Here is a 20,424-nt window from a genome sequence, read left to right as displayed (position 1 = left end):
GATTGCGAGGCGGGCCTCTAAGTGGACTGCAGCGTGGTGAGGTTAAGATGTCTCCCGTCCCAGCAGACTGTGCCCTCTTAGCACCCCGGTAGCTGTCATGTTTTAGAAGCATCGAGCTCAAAATGGAATTCGCTGAATTTCCATCGAGCATGTTGTACGCCGTACCCTTAGCGAGAATAAATAATCCTCTCCACACACATCCCAACAAAGAGCTGTCTGGAATCCGTGGCCAATGCTGTCTGTGTGTGTCGTCCTGTTCTCTGTAGATACGTATGTTAAGTTGACTCTGCTGAACTCCATGGGCCAGGAGATGTCTACTTGCAAGACCTCCATCCGCAGAGGGCAGCCCAACCCCGTGTACAAGGAGACCTTCGTCTTCCAGGTGGCCCTGTTCCAGCTCTCTGACGTCACGCTCATCCTGTCCGTGTACAACAAGCGCAGCATGAAAAGGAAGGAGATGATCGGCTGGATCTCCCTGGGGCTGAACAGCTCAGGCGAGGAGGAGCTCAGCCACTGGACCGAGATGAAGGAGTCCAAGGGGCAGCAGGTGTGTCGCTGGCACTCCCTCCTCGAGTCCTGACCGCCACTTGCGGGAAGCGTCCCGCCAGCTGCCCGGACGGTGTGGCCGACGGTACAGCTGGAGCTGGGCCCTGGAGCATCCTTTTGGCCTCCTGCCAGGACCGTCCATGCCTAGGGGCTGGGGCCCGGCACAGACTCCGCTTGAGCCCACCTGGGAAAGGGAGAGTCGCGTGCCGAGGCCCTCAGCGCTGGGCAGCACGCTGTTGGTCTGAATCTACTTCACCTTCGTGAAAGAGCCAGCAGTTTCACGAACAAATTACCATTATAAATGATTTTAAAATCTAACGGCTGCAATGTTTCAGCACCATCCAGCATTTCATCCGTCAAGCATGTCGCGATGCTGGCCTGGTGTTGGGGGTTCTGAGCCTGCCTCCCTCACAGCTCACAGGAAGGGCTTCCGGCACCCGGACAGCAGCCCGGTGGAGGGTCCCCGGGTTCACCAGTCCGAGCTACCCAGCGCGTCCAGTAGCACGATGCCCAGTGCAGACAAGCGATCGTTTTCATCAAGGACTTTTCCATATCCCTCTGGGGAAAAGCCACGTGCTTTGGCCTCGCCCAAAGAGACGCGTCACCTGCTGACCCACACCGGCCTGGGGCAGCTGCTCCACCTGCTATCCCTTCTGTCGAAAGCACGTCCCGCATCCTTTCTGCCCACGTAGGATGCTCCAGGGCAGGGCCTGGCTTCTGCCTTCCTTTCCAAGAGTGACCCTCGAAAGCCACCCATGTGCAAACACACTTTTTACAAACCATAAATATCGGAGAAGCTGATGAAAGTTGAAAACAACTGGAGTGAGAGGAAACATCCCTTGTCAGCCTGGATTGCCTCGGAAGCAGCAGCAGCTACATTCCGATGAGAACTATCTGTGAGCCCGAGACCCCGCTGGGTGTGCCCTGGTGGCCTGGGGACCCACTCTGTTGGAGCCATGCCATGTCCAGACAGACCCCCGAGGAGCCCGCGCCGCCACTGGTGACGGGCTGGATGCTGGACACCGCAGCCCCACCCTCAGCGTGACGTCATCCTGTGCCTTCCGTGTCGGATCAATTGCTCATACAGCTCGAAAGCTGTATTTGCAAAATTAGGCCTTCGATTTTTATAAAAAATTAAAAGATTCCTCAGAACAGTGTCCGGTCTCCTGTGGTGTGGCAGCGCTGGCGGCGTGCCAACCCTTAATGGCAGGCCTTCTCCTCTGGTGTTCTACCTAGGAACCCTGATTGAGCAGGAATCTTATCAGCTGTTTTCTTTTTACTTTGGCTTCTTACCCAATATATAACTTTACGTGTATACTTTATTAAATAGAGTATGTTTTATACTTAAGGAAAATATTTTCTTTTTCTCTCTTTCTAACTTCCAGTTAAACCAGACAGAAACACACTCTCACCAGTCACAATAACAGTGTCAGCCCTCCCGTTCCGGCTAAGCCCAAGCTTGTTGTTACCAGAACAGCAGAATGGCATAGAGATTGCTACTCCCGTTTGGCTATCCCGAAAGGCCTTAAAAGAAATCTCAAAAGACCATGCGTTCCTAGCAGTTTTTAGTTTTAAAAAATGGCAGCTTTGTGCATTCAGACACGGGAATTGTGGCTAGAATATACTGTGGCGGGTAACTGAGGCCTTAGGGTGCTGTCAGAGTTGCTCTCCAGGGAGAACGCCCTTCCCCTTATTGTTACTCCTGTGGGCTTTCCGGAGGTTGTGAGTGAGTTAGGCTTTAAAGTGAAAACACAAATCTAATGATGAAACAGTTCACGTGAGTGTTTTCAGAAATGGCCTGGAAAGTGAGGAGGGAGCGTATGTTGGCCGAGAAGCTGCCTGTGGGCGCTGGATGCCTCACTTGTCTTTTCTGGCTTTGAAACAAGGGACCTGTTGCTGACAGCTGAGATTTTCCTTATTTGTAAGGGGCTTACTTGTAGCTGTCACCAAACCAGGTCAGACACCTCCCAGGGCCGCTCAGTGAGGAAAAGACCTGTGGGGTGTTACTTGTGAAATCTCTCTTCCTTTGCTTGTGCCCAGCATCGTACATGCTTTGCTACATCCTTGGGGGCTTATTGGGTGTGGGTGGCAAACCCAGGTTGGCCTGAAAATTAATAAACCATTAAAGATGTTTTCAATAAGGGCCCAACCTCCACCTGGCCCATGTCCTCAGACATCATGATCATCTGTGTGTGTGTGTGTTTGTGTCTGTGTGCACTTACCTGCACATGTGCCATGTGCACAAGTGTGCATGTGCACATGAGTATGTGTGTAAAGGTGAAGATGCCCTGGTCTTTTCAGATAACTAAATAGAAAAGCATTTATTAAGTTTATCGATGACTCTCCTTCCTGTTTTCTAGAAATTCTGTTTGGTTGGGTGCTACTTGCTGCCTGCCCCCCACTCTGCATCCGACTTGCAGGGAGCCCCCTCTTCTAAGATCGGTCCTTCTCTTAGAACAGGCCGAAGCAGGGCTCGGGCCGTTTAACCTGACCTGACGTGCCGGTGGTGCCCCTGCTCATTCCACTTGGACTGCGTGGATGCAGAAGGAGAAATTCTCTGTCTCAGAAATTATAGCAAATGGGGACCGGGCGGGCAGGGCTGTTGCTTCAGCACCTTGAGAGACTGTTCTCTGAAGTCCGCTAGGTTTTATCCGCAGAGATGGCCCAGATGGGGGACTCCGGCAGGCCGTTCCCGGGCCTGGAAAGACCCCCTCGTCTGTCTCCAAACCTGGTGTTAGTCGCACCCTCGAAGTGGAGCGCCTATGACTTCAGCCCCAGGTTTCTCCTGCATCGTCCTCCATCATCTTGAATCTCAGAACAACCCTGGCTGTGTGCAGTCACACTTGTCTGTTTTCTTAAAATGTAGTGAATCCTCAACGATGTATTTGTGACACAGAATAAATTGGGCCACAATCTGCAGAAAGACAAATACGAAAATAATCTAAACTGCCCCCTAAGTAGACATGTATTTAAATGGACCCTGAAGGTCAGCGTAGACGCTCAGGGCTCCCGCATAGGCCGGTCCTGTCACCGTCAGCAATTCCGTCTCACCCGTGGAGGAGGCAGAAATGGAATCCTGATGGTGAAGTTAGATGGTGCTGGGGTGGGGGGACCTGGGGCAAGGTGGGGCAGAGCAGGGGCATGGGGAGGGACGGGGTGCCGGGGGAGGGGGCTTGGGGGACTGGAGGCGGGGCTTGGGGTGGGACATAAAATGCAGAATGTGCTTCCAGCTGAAGCTGGAGACCAACCAGAACCATGGTTTTCAAGAGCAGGCTATTTGAAGTGTAACCCAGCCGTCATCTCCAAGCTTGCTTCAAAGTCTGTCCAGATATAAATAGAAAGGACACAGATTTGCTTGCATAAAATGGTGATTTGCCTACCTAGACTGGCTGGTCCACTCAGGGAACTCTCTCTCCTGTTAACGCTGGATCCTCTCCACTGGCTGTCGTCCAGTGTCTCCATCACTCTTCCTCCGTCCACTGCCCAGGGTCCCCGGCAGGATTCTCACCCTCACCGAATGTGAGCATAAGATCACATGTGTTTTAAATTGACTTCAAAACACGTGCTTGGCCACCAGAGTGGATCCCGTGTGGGAGGGCAACAGCTGCTCGCTGGCACTCACCATGAAGCCCACGGTCACACTGAGAGCGGGGCGGGCACCAGCCGGTGGGGGCTCGGCCACCTTGCTGTGCCTCCTGGTTGCTTTTCCAGTCACGTGGAAAGCGGACATTGCACCCAGCGAAGGACACAAGTAAAGAGAGGAACAGAGCTGGGAAAAGAGAACCTTCTTCTTGGGACAGATGGTGTTTCTGAGCCGGGCTCTGTAGTGGACTCTGGTTTGGGTAATTGGCTCGACCTGTGTAGTCTGCACTTCATTCTGAACATCGTGTCCATCTGCTTGTCCTGCTCCTTGACCACTGCTGAGAATCCAAACATTCTAAGACACACGGTGGCTTTCCCACGCTCCCAAGTGGCCAGCCACTGGCTCCCAGCTCGAGGCGCTGCCCCCTCTGTGCTCTCTGGCATCTGACCGTCTCTCTCCTGCACCCACTGAGGTGGGCTGTATGCCACTGATTTCATCGCTGCGTCTCTTTCCTTCCTGGTAGCAGTTAGCGCCCTGGCTGGTCTTTGCATGCCCCTGGCTCAGAGTAGGGGCACAGCCAACATGGACTTGAACTTACTGGCCTGTGGAGAAACGTTATGTGAGGTTCAGCGCACCGCGAATCGTGCTCTCTGTGTGGATTCCTTTACTCCATGGAGACGTGTTTACAAGAGCACCTGCTGTGTGCTGTCTGTTATTCTGTGGGCTGCAGATGCAGACACATGAGGTTGGGTAGACAAAACCTTTGTGCTCGTGGCACTCATGTCTTAGAGTGTGGGGACAGCCCCCCAGTAGGGTAAGTGTGGCGGGAGGAGTACGAGGAGCACCGCCCTGGAAGGGCAGACCCTTTGAGCCACTAGATGCCCATCCGCTCCAGTGTATTATTTCCAAGGTCAACATTTAGGCCAGTGGTTTCCAGATTACAGTATGTTTCAGGACTTTTGTGAGAACTGGATTGGAACCTCCAGAAACCCTGTTTCATTTGAGCTGGGGCAGAGCCTAAGAATCCCCACTTAACAAGCTGTCAGGTACATTCAGCCTCAAGTGGAAGGCGGAGGACATCAGCCTCTCTGCGGGGCAATGGGCAGCCGTGTCTCTGTGCCTGTCAACCAGGTGTGAAGTGTGATGGTGATAAATAATGGGTTGTTGGAAAAGTCATGACATATTTTTTTTCTGTTTTTCAAGCAAAAATGTGTCGTGACTTTTCCAGCAACCTAACAGCAAAATTTAGACTAGGATTAGTGCTGCTGGTCAATACTTCCTCTTCCTTAAGAGGGACGCCAGTGAAGAAAGTAAAGTGGTATTTAATCATGAGTTCACAAACATTCACACTCCACATTGCTTTTCCAGCGCATCCTTTGGTATAGCCAACGCACACTATCTTATTGGTTTTGTGAGTCCTGAAAATTCCTTGGGCTATTGTTCAAATATCCCCTTCCAGCTGTCTGCAAAGGCAGAGATGGGGCAATGCCAGGAGGCTTAGGCGGGTCTGCGGGGCTCCTGGGATCATGGGGGCAAGGCCCAGCTGCAGCGGCTCCTCCCCCAGGGGGGTGTCTCAGCTTCTCACCCACCCTGTCAGATGGGGCATCCATAATGGCACCTGGCTCAGGCCACGTGTTTCTCTCTTGGCTCCAATCTCTATTCTCTTGATTGCTTTCTTTTTTTTTAAGATTTATTTTTTTATTTATACAAGCACTGGGTACAGTCAGAAGCGCGGGAGGGTGAGAGAATCCATGAGAGCAGGGAACAGAACAGGCAGACTGATGAAATGGCCGGGGATTGATGAAGTGGCTGGGGATTGAACCGGCGCTGCAGAGGCTGTGGGCAGCTTCGCAGCCCAGTGCTCAACCGCTGCGCCACCAGGGAGGCCTGTGTTTTTTATTTTTATTGTGAACAGCACGTTAATACAACAGCCCCAAGTTCTCCTCTTGCTCTGAAAAAAATGTGGGTGAAGTGTATTTGCATTCCTAGTCTTCCTCCTTTCCAACGCAGACATCCTCTTTATCTGGCGCATGATTCCGCATGGACAGGCTTTACATTTTGAAAGTTGGTTCCCAGCAGACATATATGATGAGCCCACTGCAGATGAGGTTCCATGAATCTTGAGAGCACCTGACTGGGGCTGGGCTGACCCAGGAGCGCCTGGTCGGGACTGGACTGAATCGGGAGCACCCTGGCCTGGGCTGGGCTCTTTCACGACCCGTGCCGCCACAGGTCGGTCACTCGCACCCCTAGGGCGGGGTCTTTCCACATCAGCGCCAAAGAGCCGAGTGGCTGCATCGTTAGAACACCACCAAGAATGCACACCCAGCCTTGCTCATTTATAAGGGCCAGCCCCTCCCGTGAGCATTCCTTCCCTCCTCCTGCAGCACCCGCCCGTCCACATACATTCACACTGGCCCCAGGGCCCCCCATAGGGCGGGCACACCTACCAGAATGGATGCCCTGGATGCCCTGGCTCTTTGCTCTTAGTTGTATGGATAGGACAGTGGACATTGGGGGGGTGGGGAGGAGGTTGGGGGGGGAAATGAAGCTTCTGTCCGTCCTTCTGTGACCTGGGACCTTGCTCACCTTCAAGAGTGTGGCCTGTGCTGGTGGGTCAAGAGCAGAACAAGCTGGTCTTGATCTAACAACAGTTTTATTGTAGAATTTCATCACCTTAGTACTTAAAAATCTCTACAGAACTGTGACAGCTAAGCCCCTCCTGTGGCAGTGGATGTGCCATTTTTGGACACAATGTCAGTGTCACAGCCTCTGTCTGCAGTTGTGTTATTTTTCAGGCCCTTCTTCTTCGCCCTCTTTTCATTCTGATCACTATTTGATATTCGTGTTTGTCTTTTAAATATTCAAGACTACTTTAAAAAGCAAATCCTCAGCACCTTCCTGTTTATTCCTTTTGTAGCTTCCCACCTGAGCTGTGTGGAATGAATACCCTGAAACCGAATATAATCCTTCATTATGCCCTGACAAAGTCATGTTCTGAAATCTGCTGATACATTCAGATGCCACGAGAAGGCTCATTTCCATAAATGTAAGAGGTTAATGTTAACTATGACTATTTTGTTTAATGAGAAAATAGGAAATTTCCTTTTTCTCTGAGATTCATTGTTTGCCTTTCCCATCTGGTAGAGAGGCTGGCTGTGAGCCCACCAGGCTGTGGGTTCCTGCCCCGGGGTGTGAGCTCAGCTACAGACAGACCTCCATTCCCTCCTGTCACCACTCTGTCAGAGCCCCCGAAGGCACGACATCAGCTCCAAGTGGAGAAAAGACCTTCGAGTGTCCTGAGTCTCGGGCCGACCCAGGGACCTGGGCTTCCAGCACAATGGAGTAGAAGCCGACTTCTTGGAAATGAGATTTTAGGACGTAAAATTTTAAGTCCTAAAATCTCTGCTTTTTGTCTCCTGCTTCCCCATCTAGCTTGCACATCCTTTATATTTTAAACCATGTAAGAAAGTCTTGTTTAAAAAAAAAAAAAAAACCCTGATTTTAAAACGTTCACATGGTAGTTTCATTGGGTAATTTCACAAAAAAGAACAGAGTCACGGAAGGCCAGGGGCTTGTTTTTATTTTGGTGGTCTTTTGGATAAATTTGAAAATATTTGCAGCATTCTACAATTATATCTGTTGTGTGAGGGGACCAGGGTAGCTTTTGCATTTAAATTGGCTCTTTTAGTATTTAAGTTTATTTGAACAACTGTTTGAAGCTCAGCTAGAAAATAAGGGCGATACGTCCAACCTCATTTTGAAATTACAAATACTCCTTTAAATTTACTCAAAGAATGTTTCCAGTAGTAGCTTGCATTAAAAATTTAATTTATAATATGTCTGCATCATTTTATTGAGATGACTCGTTTTTGTAGTGAAAATAATATAGTGGCAACAATTTAATTCCTTCAAATTTAAGGAATTTGTAAAGCTGTTTTAGAGAGAACAGTCAAGACTTGGCTGGATTCTTGCTAGAATTTTGAAATAAGAAAGCGTATCCATATTATTTTTCAGTTCAAATTAGTCTTGATGAAATATAGTTATATGAGTTTCAAGAGTCTTGATGAATGTTGAACGCTTCTCTGAAACTCATGTCCTTCACAGGATAATCTTGCATTGTGTTTTATTTCTCAAAATAATGTAATTTTATGGAAAACTCTATTCATTAAATCTTTCACTCAACATTCTCCCTCTCCCTCCCCCCATTTCTCCCTCCCCTTCTTCCTCTCCTTTCTTTCTTCCTATTTTATTTTTTGAGGCAAGACGCTTCCTTAGTAGTATAGTTTTTACAGAGCTTTCTTAATTATTTTTCTAATAACGGCTATAATAGCAGAATAAGTTTAAATGCTCTATGAGCAAAACTGTTAAACCACCTGAAATTCGCCACCACGAGCATTTCCCTTGTCTTCCCTGGTCTTCAGCATATTAGCAAATGACTCAAGTCATTTGTGGGTCTTGTTAACGTATATGAGTGCCTGCATTCTCAACAGTGTTGTATTATTGTCACATTAATTTGCATTTTTGATCAAAAATATAAACAGGTATGTGTGCGTGTGTGTAATTCCTTTTTATAGAAAGAGCCTGTACCCCATCATTCTCATGGAACTGAAACTGCCCTCTTTTGCACTGCACTGCTCCCTGTCTCCTTTCCTACTGTCTACACACCGGTGTCTCGGTGCTTTTTTCCTCTTGTAGAATTGTATTACATAAAGAAATGACTGACCTCTGTGTAAACAATGTAAAAACTGTTTTGATGATTTCATCCAAGGAGGTTTTTAATGGCACTTTAATTTTCCAGCGAATAAATTTTTGTGTGGGTTCAAAGTTACCTTTCTGTAAGAAATCTCTTTTATGTCTTAGTGCTCAATTGAGACAAGAAAGCGTCTGACTTCTCCAATGATACATCAAGATCAGCCCTAATTCTGATCACTGACAAAGAAGTATTCCTGTGACTGTTACAATAAAATGATGTCAGTTGCATAAGCAAATATCAAGTGGGTGTATGTAAATGTTATTAAGCACTTGACTTTGAGTCGCACTTAAGTGTGCTATAAAATATTGCTATCAAAATATTTGGGTCATAGTATGTCCTTTCATTCTCAGGCAAATCTGACCTCCAAAGAAAAGAGACTACAGACAAATTTAAACAAGTTAAAATAATCTCCTTTGAAGTTCAAAACTAGGGGCCTCCCTGGTGGTGCAGGGGTTAAAGACAGCACTATCAAGCTATCGCCACACACTGCGGCCTGAGTTTGATCCCCAGCCAGGGAGCTACCCACATGGCACAGCAGACCTCTCCTGTCTCTCCACTGCTCCCTTCAGCAGTGGATTTCAGTAGATCCGCCTGTTCTGCTCCCCACTCACTCTGGTGAATCCTCTTGGCCCCCACACCTCTGGCTCACACCCCAGTTCTTGTATGCATAAATAAATAAATCTTAAAAAAATAATAAAGTTCAAAACTAAATTGAGGATGACTCTAGGTGTCTGCAGTGCTCACTGTCCTGGGCAGCCCAGCGTGGCTTGGTCAGCATCAGAGCAGATCGTCCCTGTTTAGCAAAACCCATTCCTACCAACAAGCATACTTTGCTGATTTTTAATTCCTTTTTGTTACGTAGTTACTGCGTTGTTCCCTAAGCACCTTAAGCGTAGATCTTTTTTGATTTCACTACCTTGTCCATTTTATTTCAGCAACAAAGCTTTATAATAACAGACTTACCAAGTACTATTTTGCATCTTACAAAGAACTTAAACTTTTGGTGCTCTCAAATTGACAGAAATGAAAGCAAGTACATTATCTATTATCTGACTATCTTTGGATCTTTGTTCCCTGAATTACCATTAAAGAGTAGAATACCAATTTTTTTTTTCATTTTGTGTGAGTCGTCTCACTGAAACAATGAAGCACCCCTATTTAACATAAATGGTTCATTATTTAACCCCTACCCAGTTCAGGGAAAGCGTATCTTTCCCCAGTATCTCTTGCTGAATACCCCACACCAGTATTTTGGGCTTCCATTATCAAGACTTTTAAGATGGAAGAAGCACGAATAATGAACTTGTTTTTGAATTGACTCAGAAGGTCAAGTCCATCAGTGCAAGTCCATCAGTGCTGTGGCCCATTGTCTGCCACCAAATTCCAACAAAGTGAAACATTGCCAGAAAGCAGACACATCTGCATGCTAACTAGCAGATCATCGCATTTTCTCTCTTTTTTGTTATGGGGCATTGAGAGGGTTATCCATCCTACCAATGTAACAGTGTTACATACTTCACATTGTATCTTAATTGCAAATTGATTGTAACTCCTTCAATCTCCAATATGCAAAGTGATGTGAAAGTCAACTTCCTTTGCATACATCATCAAAACATTCCATGGTGTTTCCTATTTGAAAATGAAATCATCCCAATTTAAAAATAAAAGGACCCAGTTAAATATGTGAAATGTTTTATTGGGTGGATACTTTATAATGAATTATAATAATGTAAAATACATTAACTGCTTCTATGTAAGAAAGTGCCAAATAAATGGGGACAAATTATGTAATAATTGGTAAGAGGAAAAAAATGAAGACATGTCCTCATTGTAAGGAAAATACATCTAAAGGACAACCTTCCAACCCATATTTTTAATATGCGGCAGAAACTGCCCACTCTTTACCAAAGGCGGTGTTTTTCTCTGTGTTTTTTTTCCCCCCACATGGCTAGCATACAGCTCTCAACCTCCCTGAAAATTAGGCATGGCCCTAGCTCAAGTTCTAGTGCTGGAATATGAACAGAGGTGTGTGCACCAATTTCAAGGAGATTTTTAGGAAACATATCTGCCTCCTCCAAGCTTTCTTGTCTCTGTATCGGCTGGACACAGAGGACATGGGAGCTGGGGGAACCGCAGAGCCACAAGTTGGAAGGCTCCTGTGTCACCAACCAAGTAATTGCCCAGGAAAAAGACAGCCAGACACTTGTGCCTTGAATGCTGGCATCTGTGAGGAGAAACAGCTCTCTGCATTTCAAAGTCCATTTGTTCCTGCTCAAGACAGAGGAAACAAACACTGGGGCTCCCAGCAGAGCTCTGCAAGAAAGGAAACATGGAAACCTGCAACTTGTTACACTGAATGAGCTGCAGAGCAGCCAGCAGTGAAGAAGCACAGGGGCAAAGTAACCGGTGAAGCCCACCCAACCCTGGGAGGCGGTCAGTGTGACCCTGAGCCTGCCCTAGAGGGGAATGTGCAGGAGCTCCACCGTGACCATTCTGAGATGATTTTTGCTAAGACATTCAAGGTGAACTCTGACAGGAAATAAATGGTTTTTGAGCAGACATTTGTGGGAGGCAGTAGAGAGAGCCCAGAGATTAAGTATGCCTTTGAGTTCTGAAGCTTAGTGCTTCTGAGCCCCAGATATTAAGACCAAAGATTTAAAAGGGTCTTGAGGAAGAAGGGCCTCTCACAGAGGGCCTCAACCCTGTAACAAAGATCAGATTTTGAAAGTGTTCACCTTATTTCAGGAGAATTCAAAGGTGCACACTCATGGTGCAAGGCTACCGTGCTTCAAATGGAAGCAGAGCACATGAGGAAAAGGAAAACCTTCCCAGAAGTCCAAGTGGCGCTACTGGGAATCAAGGGTAAGGGGTCCCCTTACAGAGCAAACAGAAGCCGCCTCTACCCAGCAAGTAGGGATTTCCCTTCTTGGGGAACGGTTGCTGGCACTGCTCATTCTTCCCCTTTCTGTGTGACCGTTTAATTGCTATCATCCACATCTGCTCTACACTGGGACGGGTGGGGTGACTTGCTTTAAATTCACTGCATATGTTCGAAAAGTATGGGACGTGAGGTTGGCTTCCTTAGGGAGAATGTAGCTATTTAATAAAATCTCTGTTCTCCTCACCCTGGATGTTCTCTGTGCAATTTCCAGCCTCACTCGCAAACACTGGGGCTCCATGACAGCCCAGCCTGCTGGAGAGCAATGGAAGTGGCACATGTCCTTTCCACCCAAGCACCATCTTGGTTGCAGAAAAAGAGGTCTCTGGTGGCAGAAACCATACCTTCTACCCACACCTGCATCCTCATCAGCCTCTAGGACACAACAGACAATCATGGATCTTTGCTTCTGACTGAGTGTGGGACCTTGGAAGGTGTGGGATATTTGTTGGGTTTTTTTTTTTTTTGGTGTCTTTGTTTTTTGGATTTATTTGGTAGTTGTTTATTTTAATTTAATAGGCTCATGCAAGAAAGTCTATATATAATGTGCATTATTTACCAAGAAAAGAAAAATATGCAAATATATTTTAAAAGCATTTTCATAAATGCAAATCAAAACTACCATGAGATACCATCTTACACCAGTGAGAATGGCACATATTAAAAAAACTAGCAACAACAAATGTTGGCGAGGATATGGAGAAAAAGGAACTCTCCTGAATTGTTGGTGGGAGTGCAAACTGGTCCAACCACTATGGAGAGCTGTGTGGAGATTTCTGGAACTACTAAACATAGAGCTTCCATATGATCCAGCAATTCCACTCCTAGGTATTTACCCAAAGGACACAGAAACATCAATTCCAAAGAGCACCTGCACCCCTATGCTTATAGCAGCACTGTTTACAATAGCTAAGTTTTGGAAACAACCCAAATGCCCAAAAATAGATGACTGGATCAAGAAGATGTGGTACATATACACCATGGAATATTACTCAGCATTCAAAAAAGATAAACACATGCAATTTGCAGCAACATGGATGGCGCTGGAAGGGATCATGCTCAGTGAAATAAGCCAAAAAGAAAAAGAAAATACCGGATGGTCTCACTCATAGCAGGAATCTAGAAAACTTAAATAAGGGACCAGGAAAATGAATAACTATAAGAAAGTGAAAATCAAAATCAACAAAAAACTATGAACCAAAGACACTCTCTGGGGGGTGTGGGGCGGGGAGGGGAGGGATTGGGGTCAAAATAAGGGGGTTGCAATTGTATGGGGAATTTAAAAATAAAATTTATTTAAAAAAAACATTTTCATAATGCCTGAAACAAAGATTTCTTGTTTAACCAGGAAATTTGATTTATAAAACCCCACAACCTCTGTGATTTCTTGTCCATTTATTGATAAAAACTATTTCTGATATCGCTATTATTTTAACTGTTAAAAAGAAAACAATGTTATTCCAATACCAAACACATTAACTTTTAAAATAAACTTGTTTTAGAGCAGTTTTGGCTTTACAGAGCAAAAAATGATACAATAATACAGAGTTCCCATATCTTCTTCACCCAGTAGAAATTTCCAATTTCTACATGTTGGAGCTGAAACTTGACATTGGGAAGGATTTTACCCATTTGAGCTTATTTTCTTAAGTGGAGAGATGACTTAATCAGCACAGTTAGGAGTTTTAGGTGGTTCAACTAGAGTTAAATTATCTACACTTACTTAATAATCGGGTCATTTTAGTTCTTTATTTCCATCTTTTAATGCTTAATGAAAGGAAACTTACCAGCTCTAAGTAACATCTCAGTAGATAATATGTTACAATTAATAAACTGATATTAATATATTGTAACTAACTGGTCTCTAAGCTCTGCTTTTACTATCTCCCACACATTTTGATAAGTAAGCTAGACAGTAACATGATGAGATTTTCATTTTCATTTAGTTAAAATATTTTTAAATTTTTCTTGAGACTTCTATGACCCATGTGCTCTTTAGAAGCATGTTGTCTAAAAAAGAAAAATAGCTATTTTTCAGATTGTTCAAATTTTTCTTGCTTCAAGGAGTGACAATTTCACTTTCTACATGTTGGGAAGGATTTTAGCCATTTGAGTTTTTTTTTCCCTTATGTGGAGATATGACTTAATCAGCACAGTTATAATAAGTGATTCAACTAGTGTTAAATTATCTACACTTACTTAATAATCAGGTCATTTTTAGTTCTTTATTTCCATCTTTTCATGCTTAATGAAAGAAAACTTACCAGCTTTAACATGGAACTTCATATGCTTGAGGGACACGAGCCATATTTATTTTAAGTAGTACCTTCCTTGTTTTACACCTTTTCCATCCCCTAGATCCTTTTGAACTAATGTAACAAACTCTTAATCTGTGAAACTTCAGCCTCTACCCAACTGTCTATTGAGGGTCAGAATGTGATAAGGGCTTACTCTAGGACCTCATTTTATAGCACTTGCTTTCTTTTTTTTAAGATTTATTTATTTATGCATACAAGAACTGGGGTACAGGCGAGAAGTGTGGGGATGAGAAGATTCACCAGAGGCAGAGGGGGGAACAGAACAGGCAGATCAACTGAAATCCACTGCTGAGGGGAACAGTGGGGAGACAGGAGAGGTCTGCTGTGCCATGTGGGTAGTTCCCTGGCAGGCCAGGGATCAAACTTGTGCTGCAGTGGCTGTGAACAGCTTCATAGTGCTGCATCTTAACCCCTTGTGCCATCACGGAGACCCTGTAGCACTTGCTTTCTACTTTGAAACACAAAATGACTAAGTGGATTCAGTTTTAACTACACACAGGCCTTTGTTTATAAACTTTTACTAAAACAAAACATTTGAAAATTATCTTTTACCACTAGGCAGCATTTTACTACAAAAACTATATCCTGCAAATGTTCACTCAAATTAGTTTCACATTTTTTTAACTGGAAGTTGCCATACCTTGCACACCACACATGTATATAGGTATCCAAAGAATTTGAAAGCAAAAAAGAAATACATTTAACTTTAGGGAAAATATTTTTCAAATGAATCAAAAACAGTACCCTCGAGCATTTATTATGAATGCCAGCTTTGCAACTGATAAGATTTCAGTCGATGTGTGTGAGCATGTATGCAAAATCTTTATGGAAATTGTCAGTTTTCAGAAGGTTTAATTACATGTAATCTGAATCTATACTGTAGATTTTGTGATACCAGTTCTTTTTTTACAATTTGCCTCTCTTATAGAAGTAGGCTGTCAAAGAACACCATTTTTACTTGGGCTTTGATTCATTAACAAATCATTCTTAAATACCCTCTATGTGTACGACCATAGTCATCTCAGGAATACAAAAATGCTTTCATAAATGAACTATGAGGCCTTGTAGAGGGAGATAGACCTGCAAACAAGAGGCAGAAGGGGTTAAGAGTGTGGCAATAGGAAACAGTATGCACTAACAAGGGCTCTCGGTGCTTTGCGGTTGGTTCTTTGGAGATCTGGAAAGGATTTGACACGGATCTGATACACACCTGTGACCCAGAAAGAGGAGCCCTCATTCTCTCAGCAGCATGGATGAGAGTGGTGGCATGCTCTCATGGCGTGAAGACACCAGCCACCTTCTTCCTCACAAGCACCCACTTCACTGAGCAAGGCTGGAGTGCAGAGGTATGAGGGCGGCAGGATGAAAGTGCTGGAAGGTGGGTCAAGAGCGGGTCATGGGGCTTTGTCTGCCTTTCTGAGAGCTCACATGTGTAAGTAGATTGTGGGGAACCCCTGAAGGGTTTAAAGCTGGACAGTGACGTGATGGGACGTGACATTTTCTTTAGGCCTTCTTTGTGGCAATTTGTGAAATGCCCCAGCAAGCAGGGAAGCTGGAAGCAGAACCATCTAGAAGGACTGCTGCAGGTATAGAGGAGGGACATTGGACTTGAGCCAAGGCAGAAGCAGGGATTCAAGAAAAGGAAGAAACACAGTAGGCCTGGGGGCCCAGCTGAATGTGAAGGATGGGCGGCGGGGAAGTCAGGGGACCCTCTGGCTCTGGTGGGGGGGCGCTGTCTGTGAGGTTAGGAGGCAGTGACCCTTCTGGGGGGCTTGTGTTGATCACCTCTGGGTGTCCCAGAGGAGCTTGCCCACAACTGCCACTTGGGAGAAACAGCTGAAACTCCGAGGAAGCAGCTGTGTTGGAGCTATGACTGGTGGGCAATGAAATTCTGGTAAGTGGGGCTTGCTGTGCCCCAGGCCAGAGCTGTCCCACCGAGGCTGACTGAGTGAACCCCGAAAAGGCAATTTGGACTGAGCCCCTTGGGAAGATGGCAGAGAGCCATCAAGAGCCCATACCTCACCAGGAAGAGATTTCCAGTCAACCAAGCCCATGCAGAGACGCTCTCCAGGTTTGGGGGTGCGCCACGTTGCCCAGCGTTTTGACCACATCGGGGACTCATTCCTTTTCTTTCTCTGTGGTCTGCCTGTTTGCATTTTGGGTTCTGTCTGGAACGCGTTTCTACCACGAATGTTCTATAACTCGTGAATGGGCCTGCGGTAACTACGAAATAATTAATGGGATTTTAGCAGCTGCTTAACATAAATGTTCGACCCATAGAAAATAAAACAACTGATTTTAAAAACAAATACTTACACATCACAAAAGCACTTTGCTCCTTGTAGGGTAAAGAAAATATCAGGCTTTTCTGCCCTTCCGCCATCAGGATAGATGATGGATCCTTGTCCTGAATGCATGCCTGATGGCGGGCACCTGGAATAGGGTGTGGGCATAGGTAGATGGGATTCAGCTAAGCTAAGACTGTGCTTTTAAGGGCGGCATCACGGGGGGACGCCAGCAGCAGCAGTAGCAGCAGCAGCAGCAGTAGAAGCCGAAGCCGAAAGAGAAGCCGAGAAGCAGCAGAACGAACTCCAGAGAGCTCAGATAGAGTGAAGACTTGCTGGGGGCTGGGAGGCCTGCCAGCCTCCCAGCCCCCCAGCCAGCACCCCTGCCTGCCATATGCCTGGTGAACCCCAAATAAAAGACCTGCAAAACCACTGAGGACTCTGACTCCTCCTTTTCCCGGTCTGCATGGGATCAGAAAACCTGCACTGTGCCCGTTCCTGCCCTGACACTAAGTTTTGATGAAACTTACTGCTGGTGTTTCCCCCCACCTTTTTTTTAACTTTTTGTTATCGGCCCTTGAAAACATGTAAACAGAACAGAAAAGTGAGCTTCCCTGGACGATCCACGCGGATGGATAGGGCTTTTAAGCAGCAGACTTTCACGTAACAGTTTCCCATCAGTCCCCTCCGTGGAGCGTCACACCCACGAGCTCTTGAAAGGCTTTTCCCTACTTGGGGGCCTCTGGGGGCTTCTCTGAGAGCACAGTCCCATGGTCAGTAGAGAGTTTTTGCCCATTTGGAAAGCTCTGGAAAATGCCATCTCAAGTCCTTCTGAGGTCTCCATTAGGAGCTCCCCACTCAGCCCTGGCCTCGTTCTTACTGCGCTTGTCTGCGGGACCAACCATCTTCCCGGAGCCATTTCTGAGGTCGAGGCCACTGCCCTCTGCAGAGCTGGAAAGGAGAAAGTCTGGACCTGTCCCTGCTCCTCCTGGCACCTTGCAGCTGGAGGGTCTCCCTGTTGTCTCTTTTCCTGGCCCCAGCCCCCAGGGGTTGGGAGGCCCTTTTGGCGCTCTGTCTGCAGGTCCACGGCCAGCTGGCAGGCTGCCTTGCCTTCCACATCAATCTGGGGGCGTTGGGGACCCCCTCTGCCACTTTACGTGACAACAGTCTCCTCCATCTCTCCCAGGCCCTTGAGAACAGCTCCAGGGTCTGTGGGCCCAGGGATACTCTCCTCTGGCTCTTCCTGTACCCACACTGGCCCTGTCCACAAACCAGGCAGCAGCTCAGGCTCCTGCAGCCCTGCGGCAGAGCCAGCTTCCCACTCTGCTCAGGGGGCAACTTGGGGGAGCAGGGTGGGGGCCTCTGGCCTCTGCTCCACAGGGCAGGTCACTTTCACCTGGGGTGGGGTGCCCCCAGAGTGGCTCATGAGGGTGCAGTATGGCTCTCTGCGGTGGGGTGTCCATGGCAGCTCCCAGAGCCCAGGGAGAATGCGACCTCACCCAAGTCTCTGCTGCTGCCTCCTCCATCCTCTGCTGGTTGAGGCAGGCACTGGGCTGGAGTGGCTCAAGAGGTGGGGCTGGGCCTGGGGCTCCAGGGCAGCCCCTTCTCACCTGCAGTTCTAACCTGTATCTTATTGACAAGTCTGGGCTCCAGATGCCATTTATGTTTCTCAAGACCAAACCTATTTTCAAGCACCTACATTACACTTCAGGCATCGGGAAGAATGCAGTGGCCTCTTTTGCGTGCGAAAGTTTTAAAAATATTTTGAGTGAAGACTCGCCCATGTCAAAGACTGTCAGAGATCCTCTTTCAGCTCCCAGTGGAGCTCACATGTGTGCCGGGCGCCCTCTGCTTTGGGCGGTGACTCCACGAGTACATGTTGGTATCAAGGAGACACTTGCATTTTGCAGGCCAGGGGCACACGGGCTGATTTCTCAGGCTCCCAACACCTGCCAATCGTTTCTGCAGCTTTTGGAATTGTTCATGGTGGTAAGGTTGGTTTATCTTCCCCACCTGCACCTTTCTTTGAAAAAAAAAAAAATCAATTCCCCTATACTGTCAGTGAGTATCAGCCACGAGGGGATCTAATAACCTGTTTTTATGCTGAATTCTTCCAAGAGGTAGTCTTTTAAAAGTCAGTGGTGAGGATACAACAGATAGGGACTTTTAGGGGAATCCCTGAGAAGTATTTAGTGAACAATCCTCTTTGCTGTATTTGAGACACCCAACTGTGGGAGAATATTCTATAGGTAGGAGAAAGGTGCCTCTTCTCTCAAAAACTTTTAACTACAAATGAACCATCTGTTACTGGGTAAAAGCAAAAATTGTCACCCCTGGCATTTGTTGGAGAAAAGCCCAGGGGATGCGTATAAAGAAATGTCAGTTCAATGCAGGCAGCCTCATTGTTCGGGACTCGTGGAGAAGAATCTGCGGCCTGGCTGGCTGCAGAAGGAAAAGGGCCCTGGCAGGTAGGGCCGGGGAGGCGGGAGGTGCTGGAGCCTTAGACATGCAAGATATGATTCTGCCTTGAAAGTAGGGGAAGCAGGGCCTCCCTGGGGGTGCAAAGGTTAAAGTCTCAGGCAGTACGAGCCCAACCAGGGAGCTGACCCACAGGGCGCAACAGACCTCTCCTGTCTCCCCACTGCTCCCCTCAGCAGTGGATTTCAGTGGATCCAGCTGTTCAGCTACCCACTCTGTCTCTGGTGAATCCTCTCACCCCCACACCTCTGACCCGCACCCCAGTTCTTATATGCATAAATAAATAAAAATAAATATTTGAAAAAAAAGAAAGAGAAGCAGAAAGAACAGTAAAACACTTGCTATCAAAGTTGATGAATAAGTGATGCATTAGTAGAACATGAGCAATTTTGTAAGGACTTGGGTGTTCTCTCTCCACACTTGCTGCTCAGGCTTAACTTTTGATATGTTAGTAGTAGCTGTAGGTTCAACTTTAGAAGTACATTTTAAAAGAAAAGTTTGTATATTTGCATGTGAGATAAGCCAGCCTAGGAGGACACCCTGGGGTCGGGGGGGTGGGTACCGCACCGCCATTCTGAGGTCCCCTTGCTGTAGCCCTGTCACCCTGCAGCTGTGGCTGGGAGGAAACAGCCTCCTTGACGCTCTTGAACACGTAGTCACGGGAAGCAAGTTTTTTCACAAGACTGTTTCAAGGTGATCTCAGAGGAGGCCTCCGGTCAGTGTTGCCCAAAAACCGGCAGGCGCGGCAGCCCCTCATGTGCTCTCCGGCTCAAGCACCAGCCCAGTTTCTGAGTTCCACGGTTCCCTTGCCATTGACAGTCTCTGGCGGCTGACATTTTCTCAATAATCAACTTCTCTCACTCAATGTATCTGGCCGGGAGGCCACGGGACATCTTAGAAGGTGAAAGTGGGTTTGCTGTTCCTGCCGCCCAAGGACTTCTCCATCTTCTTTCTTGCAAGCCACGAGCAGGTGCTTGTCATTAGCTCTCGTCGCCACCACATGCTTTACTCCCACTGAAGTGATTTCTGATTCTCTACTCACTGCGATTTTGTTGTAATGGGCTCTCTTTGACAGCAGCTAAGTGAAATGTCTTGAAGGGGAAATTGCTCCGATGATAGTTTTGAAATAAAATACCTGCCAGATTGGGCCGAGTGGGCTCCGAACTGCCGTCAGCGTCAGCATCAGCACAGGAGAGCTTTCCACTAGCGCCTTTGGGCAGAACAGGCTGAATTTCGAGGTGCTACTTGGGGTCACAGAGTGCTCGCTGAAGGGCTGCTAAGTGCACCAGGAGTCAGATAGTGCATCCTGCCCTGCGGCACAGAAGAGAAAGAGGAATCGGCTGGATGATTCCAGCTCTTTAGTCTTTATCTCCTGACCCCACATGGGCAGTCCCATGAGCAGCTCATTCCACCACAGAGTTCTTGTTCTGCTCCCAGGAGAGTTCCTCCCGGCTCTACCCTCTCTTGTATCCTGTTCTGAACGTGTCTCCTTGAGATGGTGGCACCTAGATATCTCAAAC

General features: G+C 46.9%; 1 protein-coding gene across 1 annotated transcript in view; it reads left to right on the top strand.

Annotated features, from left to right (window-relative positions):
- SYT14 (synaptotagmin 14) overlaps nucleotides 1-1,833 on the top strand; it is a 190,894-nt gene extending 189,061 nt beyond the window's left edge. Inside the window, exon 8 of the mRNA XM_054689957.1 lies at nucleotides 267-1,833. Within this exon, the coding sequence (XP_054545932.1) occupies nucleotides 267-580 (314 nt within the window). The 3' untranslated portion in view covers nucleotides 581-1,833. The remainder of the gene's footprint in view (nucleotides 1-266) is intronic.
- Nucleotides 1,834-20,424: the final 18,591 nt, after the last annotated feature.

The sequence above is a fragment of the Talpa occidentalis genome, unplaced genomic scaffold (genome assembly GCF_014898055.3).
Source record: "Talpa occidentalis isolate TD23 unplaced genomic scaffold, MPIMG_talOcc4v2.1 talOcc4.8, whole genome shotgun sequence".
Taxonomy (NCBI): domain Eukaryota; kingdom Metazoa; phylum Chordata; class Mammalia; order Eulipotyphla; family Talpidae; genus Talpa; species Talpa occidentalis.
The sequence above is the reverse complement of the archived record's forward strand: the minus strand, read 5'-3'. Positions and strand labels throughout refer to the sequence as shown.